Source organism: Sus scrofa, chromosome 1 (genome assembly GCF_054392235.1).
Source record: "Sus scrofa isolate SSC_HxYL_T2T_F1_AM1 chromosome 1, Sscrofa_HxYL_maternal_Yorkshire_Landrace_v2.0, whole genome shotgun sequence".
Classification (NCBI taxonomy): Eukaryota; Metazoa; Chordata; class Mammalia; order Artiodactyla; family Suidae; genus Sus; species Sus scrofa.
Genome location: NC_139383.1, coordinates 99,870,531 through 99,890,814, shown reverse-complemented (window position 1 = coordinate 99,890,814; position 20,284 = coordinate 99,870,531). Strand labels below are relative to the sequence as shown.

The 20,284-nt window shown below is 35.6% G+C and overlaps 1 protein-coding gene and 1 pseudogene across 1 annotated transcript; both read right to left on the bottom strand.

Annotated features, from left to right (window-relative positions):
• Nucleotides 1-6,297: 6,297 nt before the first annotated feature.
• LOC146406197 (olfactory receptor 8K3-like) lies at nt 6,298-7,267 on the bottom strand (annotated as a pseudogene).
• A 10,646-nt stretch (nt 7,268-17,913) lies between these two features.
• Nucleotides 17,914-18,870, bottom strand: LOC100522603 (olfactory receptor 8K3-like). The gene has a single exon (XM_013987632.3). The coding sequence runs from the start codon at nt 18,868-18,870 to the stop codon at nt 17,914-17,916; it is 957 nt and encodes a 318-aa protein (XP_013843086.3).
• Between the last annotated feature and the right edge of the window lie 1,414 nt (nt 18,871-20,284).

Here is a 20,284-nt window from a genome sequence, read left to right as displayed (position 1 = left end):
TTCTACCCAATTCCACTGGAAATTGAACCTGCTGTATATTGTACATTCACCGTAACACTGGGAACTTAAAAATCTTTAAGCCTCTAAAAATTCACATCCCCATGCTAGATAGAAACCTTTATTTTTTCGCTCAGTGAGAGATCAGAAAAAAATTGCAATTTTATTCTAATTTAAATATACAATATTTTTGAGAAGGTAATAAGAATAGGCTAGAGCTGCTAACTGACTAAGGATTTGGAAAATCATCAGACTATAAACTGACCACCTGCAGCTTCATAATTCTGGCATAATTTTTAAAATTCCTAACTCTTTAGTTAGCCTTTCTTGTCTTGCAGTTTTGTCCTATCTTATTCAAATAATTAAGCATCTGTATGAAACGTAAATACTACATAAAAATATGCCACTGACAATTCAAAGATGCTCATTGTGTTCGTGAAATAATTCGAACAATTAATCTGAAGGAAAAGGGGAGCAGTCCTGTTCTCAAGCATTATCAATAGCAGGATGTACAGAAAGTTGAATCAAATCCTCATATTTATCATAGAATAATTGTGTTATCTTGCTAATATCTTCAAAATTATTTGGATATTGTTAAAATATGGCACCACATGAAATACACTATTTACCTATTGTGAAACCTCTGTTTTGGCTTCTCCATATGCTTCAGATGTAGTGAAAACAATTTATGTATTTTTCTTCCACCTTCTGATACTCCCTGAAGAGAGGCCAAGCAATTTTTTTTATTGTCTCTGAAGCATTGAAATCTTAACAGAATGCAAGGGAGGGGGTGCGCTTATTAATATGAGAGAGCATTTCATTTTACCAGCTGGTAAGATGTATTGGATTCCTACCTTTTATTCTTTTATTTAATATCTGTATTTTTTTCTTTCTTTCTTTTAGTCTGAGCCCACATCATGCAGAATTTCTCAGGCCAGAGGTTGAACCTGCACCACAGCAGTAACCAGAGCCACTGCAGTGACAATGCCAGATCCTTGATCCACTGTGCCACAAGAGAATTCCCCTACTTTTACTCTTTATTAATTTATTTTTGTTTCACCACTTTTCTGATTAAATTCTTTTTTTGCTGGACTAGGATATAGTCTCCAGCCATTTAGTCGAACATCAGTATAGATGTTATAGTGAATTTTTTTAGATTTTATTCATACTTGAATCAATAGATCTTCAGCACAGCCAATTAGCCTCCAGAAGAATATAGGTGGGCCTTATCTAAGCGGTCAAAGCTTGTAAAGACCAAATACCAAGATCCCATGAGGGAAAAAATATCTGCCTCCAGACTGAAATATAGATTTTCTCCTTCATTTTCTTGCCCTTGTACTCAAGACTGCAGTGTCAACTTCTACAGTGCAAACCTTTAATTATTGTATTTTATATTAATTATTAATGAATTATATTTTATCTATAGAAAATCTTGTCAATATTCCTCTAGTTCTACAATGGCCTCCACAAATGAATGACATTAGAGTAACTTTTTTTTGGTCTTTTTTTTTTCTTCTTAGGGCCGAACCCGCAGCATATGGAGGTTCCCAGGCTAAGGGTCTAATCAGAGTTGTAGCCTCCAGCCTATGCCACAGCCACAGCAATGCCATATCTGAGCTGCTTCTGCAACCTACACCACAGCTCATGGCAATGCCAGATCCTTATCCCACTGAGCAAGGTCAGGGATCGAACCTGCAACCTCATGGTTCCTAGTCAGATTCATTTCTGCTGCACCACAATGGGAACTCCACAGTAGACTCACTTTAAACACTGTCCTATTGCATTATTTAAATGATTAAATGAACTTGAAGTAATAATGCATTGTGTGTATAAGGTGTGATTTCCTTCAATTATTTTTTTATTAGTTTTCTTTTTGACCATGGAGAGAACCATAATTCTCATTCTCACTTCAGAGTGAATTGTCATTATCTAAGTCTTTCGTTATGCATTTGCCTGTATTATATTCCAATATTTCTTATTATTCCATCATGTTCAATACCCATTCCAATTCTTGTTCTCCACACTAACAAATATTCTACTGTGCTTGATATACTCCTGGCAAAAATGTAATATTTTATGTGCATATGTCCTAATATGTCATTTTGCTATAATTGATTTGTTCAATTCTGTCACTTTATTTGCAATGAATCCATGTTGTGATATATATGTTTGGTTTCGTGCCTCTTTATAGTTAATAATATATAACACATTTCATGCATGTATTCTTTGTTGGTAGATGTTTATTTCCAATATAATTTATCTCCAACACTCCTACAATAAAGAGTTCAATAAAAATTCTTGAGTTTGCCTTGTTAACATGTTTTAAACAAAATTATCCATGCTGTGCCCTTGACATATCTGCATTTGTGTGTTTACTTGTGTTTCTATACACGTAAATATACCTACATCTATACTCACACCTATACATATATTTACACATAGGCACACACAGAGTAGTTAGGTCTCCTAGTAAAATAAAATATAATGAAACATTAATTTTATTAAATATTTCAAATTTTGGATGTACCAGTACACTCTTCCACCAGCAAACAAATGAATTCTCCTGGACCCTCCCTTCTACTACAGGTGCTTAAATTATGTTCTTTATTGTTAATTTAAAATGATTTTAATCTTAATTTGTGTTTCTATTATTGACTTTCCCCTTATTTTTTATTAGATTTCTGGTTATGTTTATTAAGTAAAATGTCTTTATATAATTATCATGGAAATAGTTAACTGCAAATATGTAGAGTGTAAAATCTGTTAAGTTTTGACATATATATGCACCTGAAAAAATCATTAAAGCAATCAAGATAATGGGCATAACCTCCTTGCCTACCCACTTGCATCTCTCACAAGTGTCCTATCTTAATTAATATATTTTTTGCCTATCACTTTGTCTCTCACTGAATTCCTTATCCATAGAGACATGGAGAGCCTGAATCTCAGTGAGTCCAGACACCAGAACTAAAACACACAGCAAATGCGAGAACTACTTGATGAAGAAGGAGGACCACCAGAAGCAGTACTGGGGCTACTAAACCCCAGCTTTGAGAAACAATGCAACCTTGCTTCTATCCTGATTTTTATCTACATACATATTTTCTACTCCCCAAGCTATAAAACCACCTCCTAATCTCTTCCAAGGGGGGAGCAGCTTTTAAGGCATTAGCCTGCTATGACCCCCTTTGCCTGGTAAAGCAATGAATCTATCTTTTTCTCCTTTAAAAAATCGAGAAAATGAACATATTATTCTGTCTATGTAATATTTCTGTTCTACCCCTTTCTGGCCCACACTGTCCCTGGTAACTTAGAGTCTATGTTTTTAATATTTTATTTTGAAATGGTTATAGAGTTATAAGAAGTTGGGGGGGAAGCACAGAGTACCTATGTCCTATTTATTTTTCCCTAGGGGTGACAACTTTCTTACAGTCCAATATCAGAACCATGAAATTGACATTGGTACATTAACTGACTTAAGTTTTCACCAGTTTTTCATGCACTGATTTGTGTGGTTCTGTGTACATATATGTAGCTCTATGCAATTTCATCATATGGGAAATTTTGTGTAACCATTACAGTCAGTATACAGACATAGTCCATCACTGAAAACGTCCCTTACACTATTCCTTTTGACCACACTCACTCTGTTCTCTCATTTCAGGGTCTTTAACCACTTTCAACCACTAATCTATCTTTCATGACTATGATTTTATTATTTGAAAGCTGTTTTATAAAGAAAATATCATTTGTAATCTTTTGCAATAAGTTGTTTTCCCTCAACATAATTCTCTTACAGTTCATCATGTTTTGGTGCATATTGGTTATTTGTACTTCATCACTGCTTTATAACTATAGTTCTATGATGACATTTTATTGAAGATACATTCACCCATTGAAAGACATTTGAGTTTTCAATTTTTAACTATTACAAGTAAAGCTTCTATAATTTTGTGCAAAGGTGATTGTAGACACATAAATTTTTTTTCTTAAAGATGAATGTCCAAGTGTGTGATTGACAGTTTGATTTAATTTTAAAGTCCAATTTAACCATTTATACTTTTATGAGTTGCATTTCTAACAACATGTTGATGAGCTCTTCACCTAGCGAATAGTCCTGCGGTAGATTTTTTTCCTATGTTCTTATCTAAAATTTTAGTTTCACAATTTATATTTTTTGTGATTTATCATGACGTCTCTTTTATATAGATATATAAAATACATATTTACATACATATATACATATTTACCTACATATATACATACATTCATATGTGCCTAAGACATATATATGTATGTACATGCATGCATATGTATGTATACATATACACACATGTGTACATATATAAATATATATACATATTATGTATATGACTTACATGTAATTTCTCTTTTTTATATATATAACAGACAAAGAGAGACAGAGAGAGAGACAGAGAGACAGATGGAGATTTAGGAATTGGCTCTTGGGGTGGTTGGGATGGATAAGGCAGACATCTGTGGGGATACTGGCACTGTGGAGTTGATACTGCAGTCTTGAGGACAAAAATAAGAAACAGGTAAAGTTATTATATTTCAGTCTGGAGGCAAACTTTTGTCTACGAGGACTTCAGTATTTACCTCATTTTTTCCTCATCTGCTAGGAAAACTATCCTTGGTTTCCTGAAGTCAAGATTTTGAAAAATGTTCTTTCATATAACTTGTCTTGTCTTTGCTTTTTTTTTTTTTTCCCTATTGTTTTAATGGGAGGACAAATCCAGTTTCTATTACTCACATTATTTGAAGGCAGAAAAGGGTATCTAACATGCTTGAGGGAGAATGCTGCCACTAGGCTTTCCATTCTTTTAACATTATTCATCTTTTTAAATGCCTTTTATATCTTCACAGAAAATGAGGTATACTATTGAAATTTTCTTTTAAAAAATGTCAAAAATATAATCAGTTCTCTTCCTCTGACAGTTCTGACCCTGGCTTAAGCTCCTGTTTTCTCCCATAAGTATCGCATTAATCCCCCTTAGGACTTTCCATTTCCAAATCTTAGCATCCTACAGTTATTTGCATAGCAGTCATAACTGTCATTTAACCAAAGATCATCCTCTCTTTTATTTCCTAAGAACATTTTATGGACCTAACATCCTGTCCTTTGAGTCTGATGTTCTTCAGCACAAGAGTCCTGTTGTCATTTAAAAACATTTGTATTGACAGTTATCTCTCCCCTGAACAGTCTCCTAGATATACACTTATTCCACTCACTCAACTTCACAAGTGTTTATTTAAACATCATTCTTAACAGAAAGCTCCCTGACAACTCCCAGAAAAATTTAAACTCCATCTTGGATACTTACTCTTTTTAATTCTCATATTGCTCTATACCATCAACCTCAATACTTTATGGCTCCCTTATCATTCTGCTTATTTCCTGAATTTTCTCTAAGCCCCACAGAGGGAAGTTTTGGTTGTTAAAATAACAATGCCTGTCTATTTTCTTGAATAAATCCACTTATGTTGTAAACATATTTGTTTTCCTGGAAGACATCATTTCCTTCTTTCTTTTTATTAAAGTATATTTGATTTACACTGTTGTGCCAATTTCTGCTGTACTGCAAAGTGACCCAGTCATACAGATATATACATTCTTTTTATGTAACATTTATCAAGCATTCTATTTTGTGCCTTTTACTGAGCTATATATACAGATAAAGCTGTGAATATAATATATATTCCCTGGTTTATAAAAATAAATATTTGGAGTTCCCCTTGTGGCTCAGCAGAAATAAATGACTAGTATCCATGAGGATGTGAGTTCAATCCCTGGCCTTGCTCAGTGAGTTTAAGGATATGGTGTTGCTTTGAGCTGTGACGTAGGTCACAGAAGTGGCTCAGATTCAGCATTGCTGTGGCTGTGTGTAGGCCAGTGGCTGTGTGTAGGCCAGCAGCTGTAGTCCAATTCGACCCCTAGCCTGGGAACTTCCATAAGCCACATGTGAGGACCTAAAGGACAAAAAAAAAAGAAAAAGAAAAAGAAAGAAAGAAATATTTAATGTAGGAGACATGCAAATAAGCTACATCTGAAAATAGGTAGGAATGGAAGCTTATCTGGACATGAAACTAGATTTGGGTAAACATCTGAAATATGAGCAGGAATTAGCCATCTCTTGGTGATAGATTTTGGTTTAAAATAGTGAACCATTTTATTTCTATATTTATCATACATTGATTCTTGTTCATCCCATAGGGGTAACATTACAAGGCTAAAACAATCCCAGTGATAGTATACCTTGATTAATACATGCTTTATTGTTAGTGTATCCTACAGTGAGTTTTAAAAAGAATATTTGCACACATTCTCCAGGCTCTAGGTAGCTCATTTTTCACCTCGTTGTTCCTCCAACTGTAGATTGTAGGATTCAGCATGGGTATCACTAAAGTATAAAATAAGGAGGCCACTTGATCAACATCAAGGGAGTCACTGGAATTGGGCTTCACATACATAAAGAATAGAGTCCCATAGAATATGACTATCACTGTCAAATGAGATCCACATGTGGAGAAAGCCTTGAGCCTTCTTTCTGCAGAATTCAACCTGAGGATGGTGGCAAGGATAAAAATATAGGACACAAGGACTATCAGAACAGATGACAGCAAATTAAAAGCTGAAAAGATCAGAATTATCAATTTAATTTCCTGTGTATCTGAGCAGAACAAAGTTATCAAAGACAGACTATCACAGTAGAAATGCCTAACGACATGATAGCCACAAAATGATGAACTGAAAATTTTTATGATGGTCCGCAGACAAAAAGAGGCTGTATAGGTAGGGAATTGTCACTAGTACCTGACATAATCTTGGTGACTTGAGGCCCATGTAGAGCAGAGGGTGACAGATTGCCACATAGCGGTCATAGGCCATTGCTGACAGAATGAAAATTTCACTGGTGATAAACACACTGAAGAACATGAGTTGGGTAGCACACCAATGATAAGATATTGTAGGTTTATCTACAGCAAAATTTGCTAGCATTTTGGGTCCCACAGCTGTTGAGTAACCAAAATCAGTGAAAGCCAGATGTCTGAGGAAAAAGTACATGGGTGTTTGTAGCCTATGGTCTATCTTGATGAGGATGCTCAAGCCCAGGTTACCCATCACTGAGATCAGGTAAACAATGAGGAAGAGTCCAAACAGTGGAGCCTTCAGTTTAGGGATGTCCATGATTCCCATTAGGATGAATTTATTCAACAGGGTCAGATTGTATTTGTCCACCCAGACCATTTGGGAAACATAAGCTGAGAATAAATACAAAAAATAATTATTAACTGTCATGAGATATTATGAGATTATCATTGTTATAAGTGATTAAAATCTTAAGTTTTTGGTTTATGGCTGTTGATGGAATTGGCTACACCAGCACCTGGAAGCTCAGATCTTTCTCTCCCAAGTCAGATAAGCTCTTGACAAGGTTTCTTGGATATGACACCAAAAAAACATGAACAATAGAAGTCAAAATAGATACATTAGACTTTATAAAAATTAAAAATAAAACTTTGTTCATCAAAGGACATTCTCAAAGAATTAAAAACGTGACCCACCCAATGGAAAAAGTAAAAACCATATATCTGGTAAAGGTGTAATACAACAAAAAGACAAACAACCCAAATTAAAAACAGGCAAAGAACATGAATAAAAATTTCTCACAGAAGACAAATAAAAGGCCAATAAGCTCATGAAAATATGTTCTACATCATTAGTCACTAAGGAAATGCAAACCAAAACCTCAGTGAAGTATCACTGGGTGGCTATGAAAAAAGTAAAAGTACAAATGCTGGTAAAGTTGTGGCATGATTAGAACCTTGATATATTTTTTTAGGGAATATAAAATGGTATAGTCACTATGAAAATAATTTCATGGTTACTCTGTAAATTAATTATAGAATTACCATTATAATCCAGCATTTCCACTCTAAGATATAACCTCCAATTATTAAAAAGCTTGGGTGTTCATACAAAACCTTGTACATAAGTGTTCACAGGAGCATTTTTTTTTGTAATAGTCAAAAGGTAGAAACAATATAAACATCTATCCACTGATGAATGGGTAACAAGTGTGGAATATCCATAAAATACAATGTTAAAAAGCCATAAAGGGAAAGAAGTATTGATATATGCTACAACAGTGGTGAGTCTTTGAAACATTATGCCAAGTGAAAGAAGCTAGACATGAAAGGCTGCATATTGTACATATTGTACAACTCCATCCTATGAAATACCCCAAATAGAAAATCCACAGAGATAGAAAGCAAATTATTGTGGCTTGTTCAGGAACACGAAATTAATTATTGAGACAACACTTTTAGGGGCAGATTTCAATATGTAGAGAAAGCATTATGGATCTCACTTAACTGAATAAATGAGGTTAAAAAGTGTGTTGTTTTCTAAATCCGTGTGAATAAATGCTAGTCTCCTTGTATGTGAGAAACATCATGAGATATTTTTTCGCCATCCTTATCATTAAACATTTTTGATGTTTTAAAATTTATTTATTTATTTGTTTAATTTGTTCTTTGTCTTTTTAGGGCCACACTTGCAGCATATGGAAGTTCCCAGGGTAGAGGTCAAATTAGAGCTGTAGCTGCTGGCCTATGCCACAGCAACAGAAATACAGGATCCATGCCATGTCTGCAACCACAGCTCACAGCAATGCTGGAAACTTAACCCACCAAGCAAGGCCAGGGATCGAACTTGAGTCCTCACGGACACTAGTAGGATTTGTTTAGGCTGAGCCATAATGGGAACTCCAGCATTAAACATTTTTTAAATTCTACTTATATTTACATTATTTTATATGATTATTGAAGATGACTTAGTTCTGAATTTTTTTTTTGATCAGTTTTAGGGATGCACCCATGGCATGTGGAAGTTTCCAGGACAAGGGTTGAATCAGAGCTGGAACTGCTGGCATACAACACAGCCACAGCCTCTAGGGATCCAGTCTGCTTCTGTGACTTATACCACAGCTCAAGGCATCAACAGACTCGTAACCCGCTGAGTGAGGACAGTGATTGAACCCGTGTCCTTGTGGATATTTGTCGGGTTTGTTACCACTGAACCATGATGAGAACTGCAGTTCTGAACTTTTAAATCTTTTTTTTTTCCTCTGAAGACTCTCAAAACATGTACAAAATACAATGGACAAGAGTTAACGTTGACCTTCGCTATAAAAATATCATAAGTCCAGAGGTTAGAGAAATGGAATCATTCACAGCACCCCCCACCCCCAAGTACACCTTTCAACACTAAAATAAGTAACAATAAAGGTATTCTATAATGAGTGATCAAAAATATACATTTCAAAAAAATATATATATACACATATACATACACTTTTCATAGTTCCCATTATGGCTCAGTTGTAATGAACCCAACTAGTATCCATGAGGATGCAAATTCGATCCCAGGCCTCATTCAGTGGATTAAGGATCTGACATTGCCGTAAGCTGTGGTGTAAGTCATAGATGCAGCTCAGTTCCAACTGTTGCTGTGGTGTAGGCTGGCAGCTACAGCTCTGATTTGACCTCTAGCCTGGGAGCTTCCATGTGCTGCATGTGAGGCCTAAATAAATAAAATAAATAAATAAGCAAAAAAAATATGTGTATATATATATACATATATATATATATATATATATATATACGCATTTCTATTCATACATTTTTTTTAACACCAAAGTCATTTTTGACAAGCATAAAGAGAGTTTTTAATAGGAGCTATTAAATCAATGAGAAATGAGAATGACACCTTAATTTGAGGCAGAATACATATTTCTGATTTATAATTTTGCAAAGACTGACCTTTGCCTAAATTTGTATTTGTACAGATATTTGTGGTCATGCCTGCAGCATGTGGAAATTCCCAGGCCAGGGATGGAAGCCACACCACAGCAGCGACTCCAGCTGCTAGAGTGTCAACACAGTCTTAACCCACTGCAACACCAGGGAACTCCTGTACAGATTTTAATTTTGTGCCAGTCTCCATTAGATGCACATTTTGCCATTCAAGGGACAATTTGATGGCACCAAAGATGTGTAGGTAGGAGGGAGAAGCAGTCTTCTTACTAATCAGACCTTGTGGTGGGGTGAAGTCACTATGTAGTCAAATAGATGCCTTAATATTTAACTTCGAGGAGTTCCTGTCCTGGCCCAGCGAACTGGACTAGTATCCATGAGGATGTACTTTCCATCCCTGGCTCTGCTCATTGGGTTAAAGATCCGGCATTGCCATGAGCTGTGGTATAGGTTACAGATGTGGCTCAGATCCCAGGCTTCTGTGGTTGCAGTGTAGGCTGTCAGCTGAAGTTCTGATTCAACCCCTAGCCTGGGAACTTCTATATCTCACGGGTGCAGTCCTAAAAAAACAACAAAAACATTTTTTTATTTTGATATTACCTCCAACAAAAGGTGGCAACTTTCCAATGACACTGATCCTTTCAATGATATTGGTAAATCTGGAAAACACATGGCATATTTGAAGCAGGGGAATTGCGAGAACTATAAACACACTGAAATAATCCCTTTAATTTGGAGGTAGCTGGAAAACCCTCTGGAAATCTGTTACAATTTGGTGTTAAAAATTCTAAAAAAATCCAATGGCAATATCATATTTGACACCTTGATTAAGGGTCCAATTGAAAGAAGAGAATCATGAAAAGCTTAAGGTCTTAAGGGTGAGATTTCTTAATACTAACTCCCTTCCCAGAGATTGTGTGTTTCTTTTTTATTATTCAAAGAGAACATATTACTACCTCACAGTAAATGTCTAGCTTTCAGCAAGCATCATCATAAAGATGTTTAGAACACTGTACTAGCCCAGCAAATGCTGTTATCAAAGCAGATTGGTAAAGCTATGCCTGAATCACCAAGGTGGGGCATTAGAGACTAACGTTTTAAGTCGAAGGTGGGGCCGTGAAGAGTCGCTGGATTCAGTGTCACAGAAAAGGTACAGCTTACTCCCAACTCAAATGAGGAATCTCCGTGTGTTCCCGGTATGTTCCTAATAACCCAATGAGAAGAATATATGGGTTTCTTTACTCCTATGAGACTCCCCCTGTGGAGAAAGAACACAATTTGTTAATGATGCCTGAAGCCTTTTGAAGTTTCAGACAAAGCCCGTGGGATATCTGGGAATTATTTAGGAGATCTTTCTATTTGTATACAAATAAAGGTAGGTTATATATTTTTCCAGTTTCTCTCCATTAAGTCTTTACCACAAACCAGAGATCTGGAATCAAAACACTGTATCTGTAGGACAGGCATTTTAGTTTTTCTTGCACCCCCTAATGTTCTCCTCTTAATACACTGTCTTTTAATGACTTTATAGCTAAGGACATGATGGAGAAATGTTTAAACAATGCTTATGGCATTATTTTAAAAATTCACAAGGGAAAAATTATATATATGTGTATCTGCTTTCTCCTTATTTGTAATATTTTAAATATATTAGTGGATTATAATATACATATTCACTAACGTATACATAATAAATAAATTTTTACAAACATAACAGAGCTGTGTAAGCAGAATCCAGATTAAACAGCAATAACAATTAAAAAATAAGCTAGAACATTATCAAGACCCCAGAATACTTTATTCTCCTTTCTCCCATGAACTGTCCCCTTACATTTTTTTTCTTTTCTTTTTTTTTAAATACATATATTTAAACACAATTACATTCACACAGATTATTATATCATGGATCTTAGTAAACAGATTAAGTGACTCCCTCTGGAGAAGTGGAGTGGGAAATATGCTGAGACAAAAAGGAAATTTATGCTATACTTTATCCCATTTTGTATGGCTTTCATTTTTACTATTTAGTATTATCTATTACATTTCAATTTTTCTTTAAAAATTAGCATTATATTAAAAACGTGTATATTATGCAACTAAATTTCACAAAGAAGAAAGCCTTATATACCATTAAATATTTTATATAGCATAATAAAAAGCCTTATATACCATTAAATATTTTATATAGCATAATAAAAAAATAATTTAGCTGGTAAGAATAACATAAATGCATAAATTGTTTAAAAAACAGTGTAATTATATAAATATGTCCTCACACTTTGTTACATTTTATTGATTCTTCAATATAGGCATTACACCATTCTAGGTGATGTGATAAGACATTATAGACCTTACATTGTACCATGGAGAGAAATGGTTATTAATAATACAATTGTATAACTGTATTATTTAATCATACAGTTGCATTATTTAACTATAATTATTATAAATTGTTTGATGGAGAGGAAATCAGAATCAGATGTAAGAAGACTTCAGCATTCCAAGAATGATGTCAAATGACCCCTTTCATGGTGGATTATACACTTATTTACTATGACATATATTTCTTTTCCAGAGATTCCTAGTTTGCGTATCAATTGTAGATTTTTGGTCGGCAGTTATTCTGAAGTTTTGATACAAGAGTCTATATGTATATGAGATTGTTTTAAGTTGTTGTTCTCCTAATTGCAAGTTCATCTCCAGTGTGCTGCTTTGGTACCCACCTCTTCTCATGATTTCTGATTTTGGTGGTATAATTGTGCATGGACGATTTCCTATCTTTACTGTATATATACCTTTACTGGTGAGCCTTGTCATTTGTGGAATTTTTGTTTCCTGCTTCTGTCTTTTCTTTTCTGCCTAGAGAAGTTCCTTTAGTATTTGTTGTAAAGACAAGATTTTCTTCGTCTTTAATTTTGGTCAGTTTGATTAATATGTGTCTCAGTGTATTCCTCCTTGGGTTTATTTTATATGGTACTAGTTGTGCTTCCTGGATTTGAGTGTGTGGTTCCTTTCCCATGTTAGGGAAGTTTTCGGCTATTATCTCTTGGAATATTTTTTCTGCCCTCTTCTCTCTCTCTTCTCCTCCTGGCACCCCTGTAATACAGATGTTGGTGCGCTTAACGTTGCCCCAGAGTTCTCTGAGACTCTCTTCATTTGTTGTCAATCTTCTTTCTCTTTTCTGTTCTCCATTCATAATTTCCACTAATCTGTCCTCCAACTCACTTATTCATTTTCTTCCTCCTGTATTCTGCTGTTAGCTGCTTCTAGTGAATTTTTTATTTCAGTTATTGTATTTTGCATCTCTTCTTAAATTTTATATCTTGTATCTCTTTGTTCAGTGTTTCCTGTAAGTTATCCATCTTTGCCTCCAGTTTATTTCCAATGTCTTGCATCATCTTTAGCATCAACAATCTAAAGTTTTTTTTTCCTGGATGCTGAGAATCTCCTCATCACTTAGCTGATTTTCTGGGGTTTTTCCTTTCTCCCTCATCGGAGTTATAGTTCTCTGTCCTTTCATTTTTATGGGTTTTTTTGTGTGGTGACTTTTTTTACAGATAATAGAGTTGTAGCCTCTCTTCCTTCTGGTGTCTGCCCCCCTTGTGGCTGAAGTCAGTATGGGGGCTTGCTGTAGGCTTCCTGATGAGAAGGGCTGATGCCTTCCCACTGGTAGGTGGAGCAGATTCTAATCCCTCTGGTGGGTGGGGCTTTGTCTATGGATGGGATTAGAGGCAGCTGGGTGCCTGAGGGTCTTTAGGCAGCCTGTTTACTGAGGGGTGGGTCTGTGATCCTACCTGGATTGTTGTTTGCCCTGGGGCTTCTTAGGCTGACTGAAGGATGGGGCCAGATTATCCCAAAATGGCCACCTCCAGAGGAAGGCAGCTGTTGAATATTCCCGAGAGCTTTGCTTTCAATGTCCATCCCTCAAGACAAGCCACATTCACCCCTGTTTTCACAGGATGTCCTTCAAGAACTGCAGTCAGCTTTGACCCAGATTCCTATGGAGACCTTGCTCTGTCCTGGGATCCAGTACATTTGAAAGTCCATGTGTACCTTTTAAGAATGGGGTCTCCATTTCCCCCAGTCCTGTGGAGCTTCTGCACACAAGCCCCACTGGCCTTCTCTGCCAGATTCTCCATGGGCTCTTTCTCCTAGTGCCAGATCCCTGCAGGTGAGAGTTTGATGTGGGGCTCAGAACTCTCACTCCTGTAGGTGAATCTCTGTGAACCAGTTAGTTTTTAGTCTATGGAGCTTCCCACCTGGGAGGTATGGGGTTGTTTCTATCATGAAATCGCCCCTCCTACCTCTTGATGTGGCCTCCTCTTTTTCTTCTGGAGTAGGATATCTTTTTTAAGGTTTCCAGTCCATTTGGGTGGAGATTGCTCAGTCTTTAGTTGTGAATTTTGTTGTTTGTAGGAGAGAGGTTGAGCTCCAGTCCTTCTATTCTGCCATCTTAATCCTCCCTGTCCCCTTACATTTATACACACATTCATACACTCATGCAAACACACACAAATATAATATTCTGACTTTTAATAACATAAATTATTTTCACCTATTTTTATTATTTGTTATAAAGGAAATACTATATGTTATTTTTGGGTGTATCTGGGTTATTTTACTTAATATACTAAATAAGTTGTAATGTGTAGTTCTAGATTATTCATTCCCTTTTATTCTACTCTATTACTTAAAATAGTCTAATTAATCTTTAAAAAATCTCATACAGTTATTGCTTTGTGTGTTCTGGTTAAAAAAATGTGCATATTCCAATATCAGAAAGATTTCCCACCATGTTGTCCTCTAAAATGTTTGTTGTTTGCAATTCACATTTGGGTCTTTAATCTAGGTAGAATTGATTCTTTACAGGATCTTGTGTAGACATCCAATTCTTTTACGTTTTTCTCAGAATTAACATGCAACTTTCCTAATAGCATTTACTGAAGAAATATTTCCTTCTGTTTTGGAAAATGCCATAAGTCAAGTAACAGTAGATGTGTGGATCTGTTTCTGGATTTACTTATTTTATTGATTGTCTTTCCTCACAAAAATGTTTTCTTCATTACAAAATCTTTATAGTAGGCCATAATATCTGGCCATGTCACATGTAACTTTTGTAAATGTCTTCTCTTTCTTCAAGATTCTTTTTGATATTTATGGTGATTTACTTTCTGAATCAATTTTACAATAAGCCTTCACAGTTCTAAAAGGAAGACAAAGGAAGGGAAGGAAGGAAGGGAGGGAGGAGGGGAGGAAAGAAGGAGGGAAGGAAAGAAAGGAGGGAGGAAAATGAGGGAGGATATGTGTTGGCATAATATTGAACCTATGGATCAATCTGAAGATTTTATACTTTGTTGCAGTAATGTCTTCCACTTAATGGACAACTTTGGTATCAGTTTTCATATATGTACTTATTTAATGTATGTCAATTTTTTTTTTACCATTCCCCATTGGCTTAACAGTTTAAGGATTTTATGTCTCTGCTGTGATGGGGGTTCAATTCCAGGATAATTCCATATGTGGGATAATGGCCAAAAAAAAGTGTTAAAGTGTGATTTCTGAGGGTTTCAATTTTGTTGCTATGTTTATTCCTAAATTAGACTAAATTAGGTTTCTTCTTTATGGTTTTGTAAGTAAAAAACCTTTATGGTAAAAAACCTTCAATTTTATTTTCAAATTTTTGTGAGTAGGATGTAGAAATAAAGTTGATTTTTCTAAATTTTTGTATCCAGCAACTTTGCTAAATGCATCTATTATTGTTAATACATTATATAGAGATCTTTGTTGTTAATTATAACAGTCACCGATTTTTTTTTTTAAATGGCTCTTTGGGATTTCTTGGTTTTGTACCTTAATTTCCTTATTATAGTGAACCAATTACTGTGTTTTATATATACTGACTATAAATAGTGAGACTGGCTCTCCTAGTCCTGAGATCAATTTCAGAGGAGCAGATTACAGTGTTTCAGTATTACATTAGATATTTTATGTAGATTTTAAAAAATGTAATGATATATATCCATCATTGTAATGTCATATAGTGTATTCTCACTACCCTAAAATTTCTGTGTTCTTCCTATTCACCCTATCCCTATATGTATAAATTTTGTAGAGTATCATTATAAACTTTTTTTTTTGCTTTTCTGATCTGCTAGCCAGTTTACTACAAATGAGTATTGAATTTTCTCATTAACGTGCTTTATTTTTTATTGTATAATGATATTAATTGCATTACTTGAATTCTAAGTGTGAAATCAATCTGACATTCTTGCTTACATACCTCATTTAAGTGTATCACATATTATGAAAACAAAAAATATTTAACATACAAAGTTGGTATCTTATGAGTAGAGTTCAGTATTCTTCATATTTGTGTATATTGGTAATCTTCAAGAGAGTCTGCTATCTTTCGCTTAATATTGTATCTATTTATCTTTCTCCCATTCGTCCTCGTCCTCAACTGTCCCCCCCCGGCCCCTCCCTTCCTCTTATTCCTTCTTGCATTGTTAGAAGACATTTGAACACTGAATGTGTCATTATATATTGACCCATAATATCTGGGCTGTTTTTACGTAACATCTATAATGAAAACATCTGCCAAGATAAGCTAATACTTATCTTCCAGCAAACCTAACCACTCAGAAATGGTATTGCTACACCACAGAGAATACACAACTAAAATTTAGTATTTACTGATCTTTATTTTTCTAAAGATTTTATAGCAACACTCCATCAAGCAATGAAAAATATTAGTTTCTTTATGTTCATATGCAATTTTAAATTGTTCAAAGAAATTTTTGAGTTTTAGTGATCCTGATGGGTGTATAGTGATATGAGATTATAATCTTAAATTGCACTTAGCTAATAATCAATAATTTTTTGAAACATATTCATGTATTGTTTGGACGGCTTGACATATTCTTCTGTGAAGTGTTTCTTCAGATACCTTGCCCTTTTTTCTCCTTAATAAGTTGACTTCCTGGATCATACTGATTTTAGAAGTTAGACATTTAATGTCTTCTGGATTCATTTTTTACAAACTACTCATAGCAGTGCTTTGTTTGTGGGGTGCGTGTGTTTCAAATACATTGTCTTGGGATTTCCTTTTTCACTCTCATATGGTGTATTTTGTTTTGTTTTGTTTTGTTTGTTTTTTAGGGCCACATCCATGGCATATGGAGGTTTCCAGTCTAGGGATCTAATTGGAGCTGCCAGCCTACACCACAGTCACAGCAATGCAAGATCCAAGCCGTATCTGCAACCTACACCACAGCTCATGGCAATGCCAGACCCTTAACCCAGTGAGCAAGGCCAGGGATTGAACCCGCAACCTCATGGTTCCTAGTTGGATTCTTTTTCACTGTGCCACAATGGGAACCCCTTGAACTGCGTAGTTTGATTAAAAAATATTTAATTTTGGAAAGAGTGATATGATCTATCTTTTGGTATTATCATTTTCCATACCCTGTGTTAGAAATCTTTGCTTGTCCCAAATGATAAAAATATTATTTTACTTTCTTCAAGGAACTTTGTGATTTTAATTTGCACATTTCTGTTTATACATCTCATTTAATTTTTACATAGGAAGCAAGCAAATGACTATGGTCCATGTTTTTCATAGGAAACCTAATTGAACTAGGTCAATTTACTCTAAAAACTCTTTTTTCCTTCTTATATTGCAATGGAGCTATTGGTTTAAGTCAAGTGAATTTATATGGGTGAGTCTATTGAATTTATTTTCATTTATTTTATTGGTATCTCTGTCCACATATGCACTGGTGACACAATTGTGAACATAATTTAGTCTTATTTAAGGAACTGGTATCTGCTATTAGAAGTCCTCTGGAATCTTTCTTCTACTAACATATTGCTCCTGGCTGTTCTAGATCATTTGCATTTCCACATAAATTTTAATACTAATTTGATTATTAAAAGGGATCATCACTACCTGCACATCTAAAAGACGAAAACAAAAGTCTCTATTTTTCATGTTTTGACACAAGACAGCTTTCTAATAGTTAATCACATATAACAAACCATTCTGTATAGTTGAATGTATTGTGCACACATTCAAATTTAATTTCGTATTGGGTGTTTGTGCAGATTTTTCCATATCCTGCGCAAAGCACCTTTTACTTCTTTGTTCCTCAAGCTGTAGATCATGGGATTCAGCATGGGGATTACCAACGTGTAAAACACAGAGGCCATTTTATCAGTGTCAAAGGAGTGGCTGGACTTGGGCTGCATGTACATAAAGGATAGAGTTGCATATAATACAATGACCACTGTCAGGTGAGATCCACAGGTGGAGAAAGCCTTGTGCCTGCCCTGGGCGGTATTCATCCTGAGGATGGCCTTAAGGATCAATATGTAGGATACAAGCACGATCAGAAGAGATGAAACCAAATTAAACACTGAACAGATCTGTATAAACAGCTCGATTTCCAGTGTGCTTGAGCACAGCAAAGCTAACAAGGGGAGACTGTCACAGTAGAAATGACGGATGATGTTATAGCCACAGAAGGACGAAATGAATATCTTTATGGTGGTTATCAGAGAAGGAAAGACACTGTAAAGATAGGGGACTGCTACCAGCACCCAGCAGACTCTTTGTGACATAACTGCTGTGTAGCGCAGAGGGTGACAGATGGCCACGTAGCGGTCATAGGCCATTGCCGACAGAATGAAAAGTTCACTGATGATGAACAAGATGAAGAAAGTCAGCTGCATAGCACACCAATGATACGAGATTGTATTTCGATCAGCTACAAAGTTTACCAACATTTTGGGTCCCACCGCTGTTGAATAACCAAGATCAATGAAAGCCAGGTGTCTGAGAAAGAAGTACATGGGTGTCTGCAGACCTGAGTCCACCTTGGTGAGGATGATCATGCCCAAGTTGCTCACTACCGATATGGCATAGATGCTGAGGAACAGCCCAAAGAAGGGAGCCTGCAGCTCACGAAGGTCTGTGATTCCCATGAGGATGAATTCACTCAGCACAGTTTGATTCCACTTGTCCATCCAAGCCATTAAGGACAATAACTGTGGGAAGAACCATTGGAAGAGATGGTGGGTTTCAGGAGATCTCATCTGTTAAAAGTTTAGTATTCAAAGCCATTTTGTGTAAAATAAATCCAATAATTGTACATAGAACCATTTAAAACAGGACTTGGAGTTCCCGTCGTGGCGCAGTAGTTAACGAATCCGACTAGGAACCATGAGGTTGCGGGTTCGGTCCCTGCCCTTGCTCAGTGGGTTAAAGATCTGGCGTTGCCGTGAGCTGTGGTGTAGGTTGCAGACGTGGCTCGGATCCCGCGTTGCTGTGGCTCTGGCGTAGGCCGGTGGCTACAGCTCCGATTGGACCCCTAGCCTGGGAACCTCCATATGCCACGGGAGCGGCCGAAGAAATAGCAACAGCAACAACAACAAAAGACAAAAGACAAAAAAAAAAAAAAAAAAGAAAAAAAAAAAAGGAATAAAACAGGACTCACCTCCATTGTTGAACCTGTAGTCAAATTTAGAAACCTTTGCAACCTGAGATTTATAATAGCCATTTTATTTATTTATTTTTGTGATGTCCTGGTTGTCATTACAAGGTCTATAAAGTCCTTTTATGGATTGTCAGCAAAATATCATTAAAAATATATGATCAGTGTGGGAATATTGATATCTTTCAAAATGTTTTTTATTTAAAATATATAATTGTGAGTTTCTTGGTGGCCTAGCAGATTAAGGAACTGGTGTTGTCACTGCTGTGGGGGACTAGGAAGGGTGACTGGGAGTTTGGTATAGGCATATGTACACTGTGGTATATGGGATGACTGGCCAATGGGGACCTGCTGTATAGTACAGAGAAACTCTACTCAATATTCTGTGATAATCCATATGGGAAAAGAATCTGAAAAAGAATGGATGTGTATATGTTTGATGAAATTGCTTTGTTGTACAGCAGAAACTATCACTACCTTGTAAACTGACTATGCTTCAATTAAACTTTAAAAAGTGAAAAAAAATACAATAGGAATTGACTCCTTTTTTTGCACCCTTTATTAGGTTTCTCCATTCTCAATCTCACACACCCTTTTCCCACACTTTTGCTTCCTAGAATCACTTACCAAATAAGCATATATTACCAAATAAGTATCATGTACCAAAAAGCAAGTATGTACATACATATATTTGGTAGAATCATCTACCGAAAAACATTATATATGACATAAATCTTATATAATCCTTGACTAAGTCTTGTCTTGGGGAAATTTACACTCTGAAAATACAGTCTCTTTTACGAATAACAAAAAGAAGCCATGGATATCTACATCACAAATAAAACTATGAATGCATGATGTAAAGAGTTAATAGTAAGGTCATGTTCCTGAATAACTGAAAGCCCTACCAGAAACTGTTACAATCTAAGGTATAGCCACAGTATCAATAACTCTTC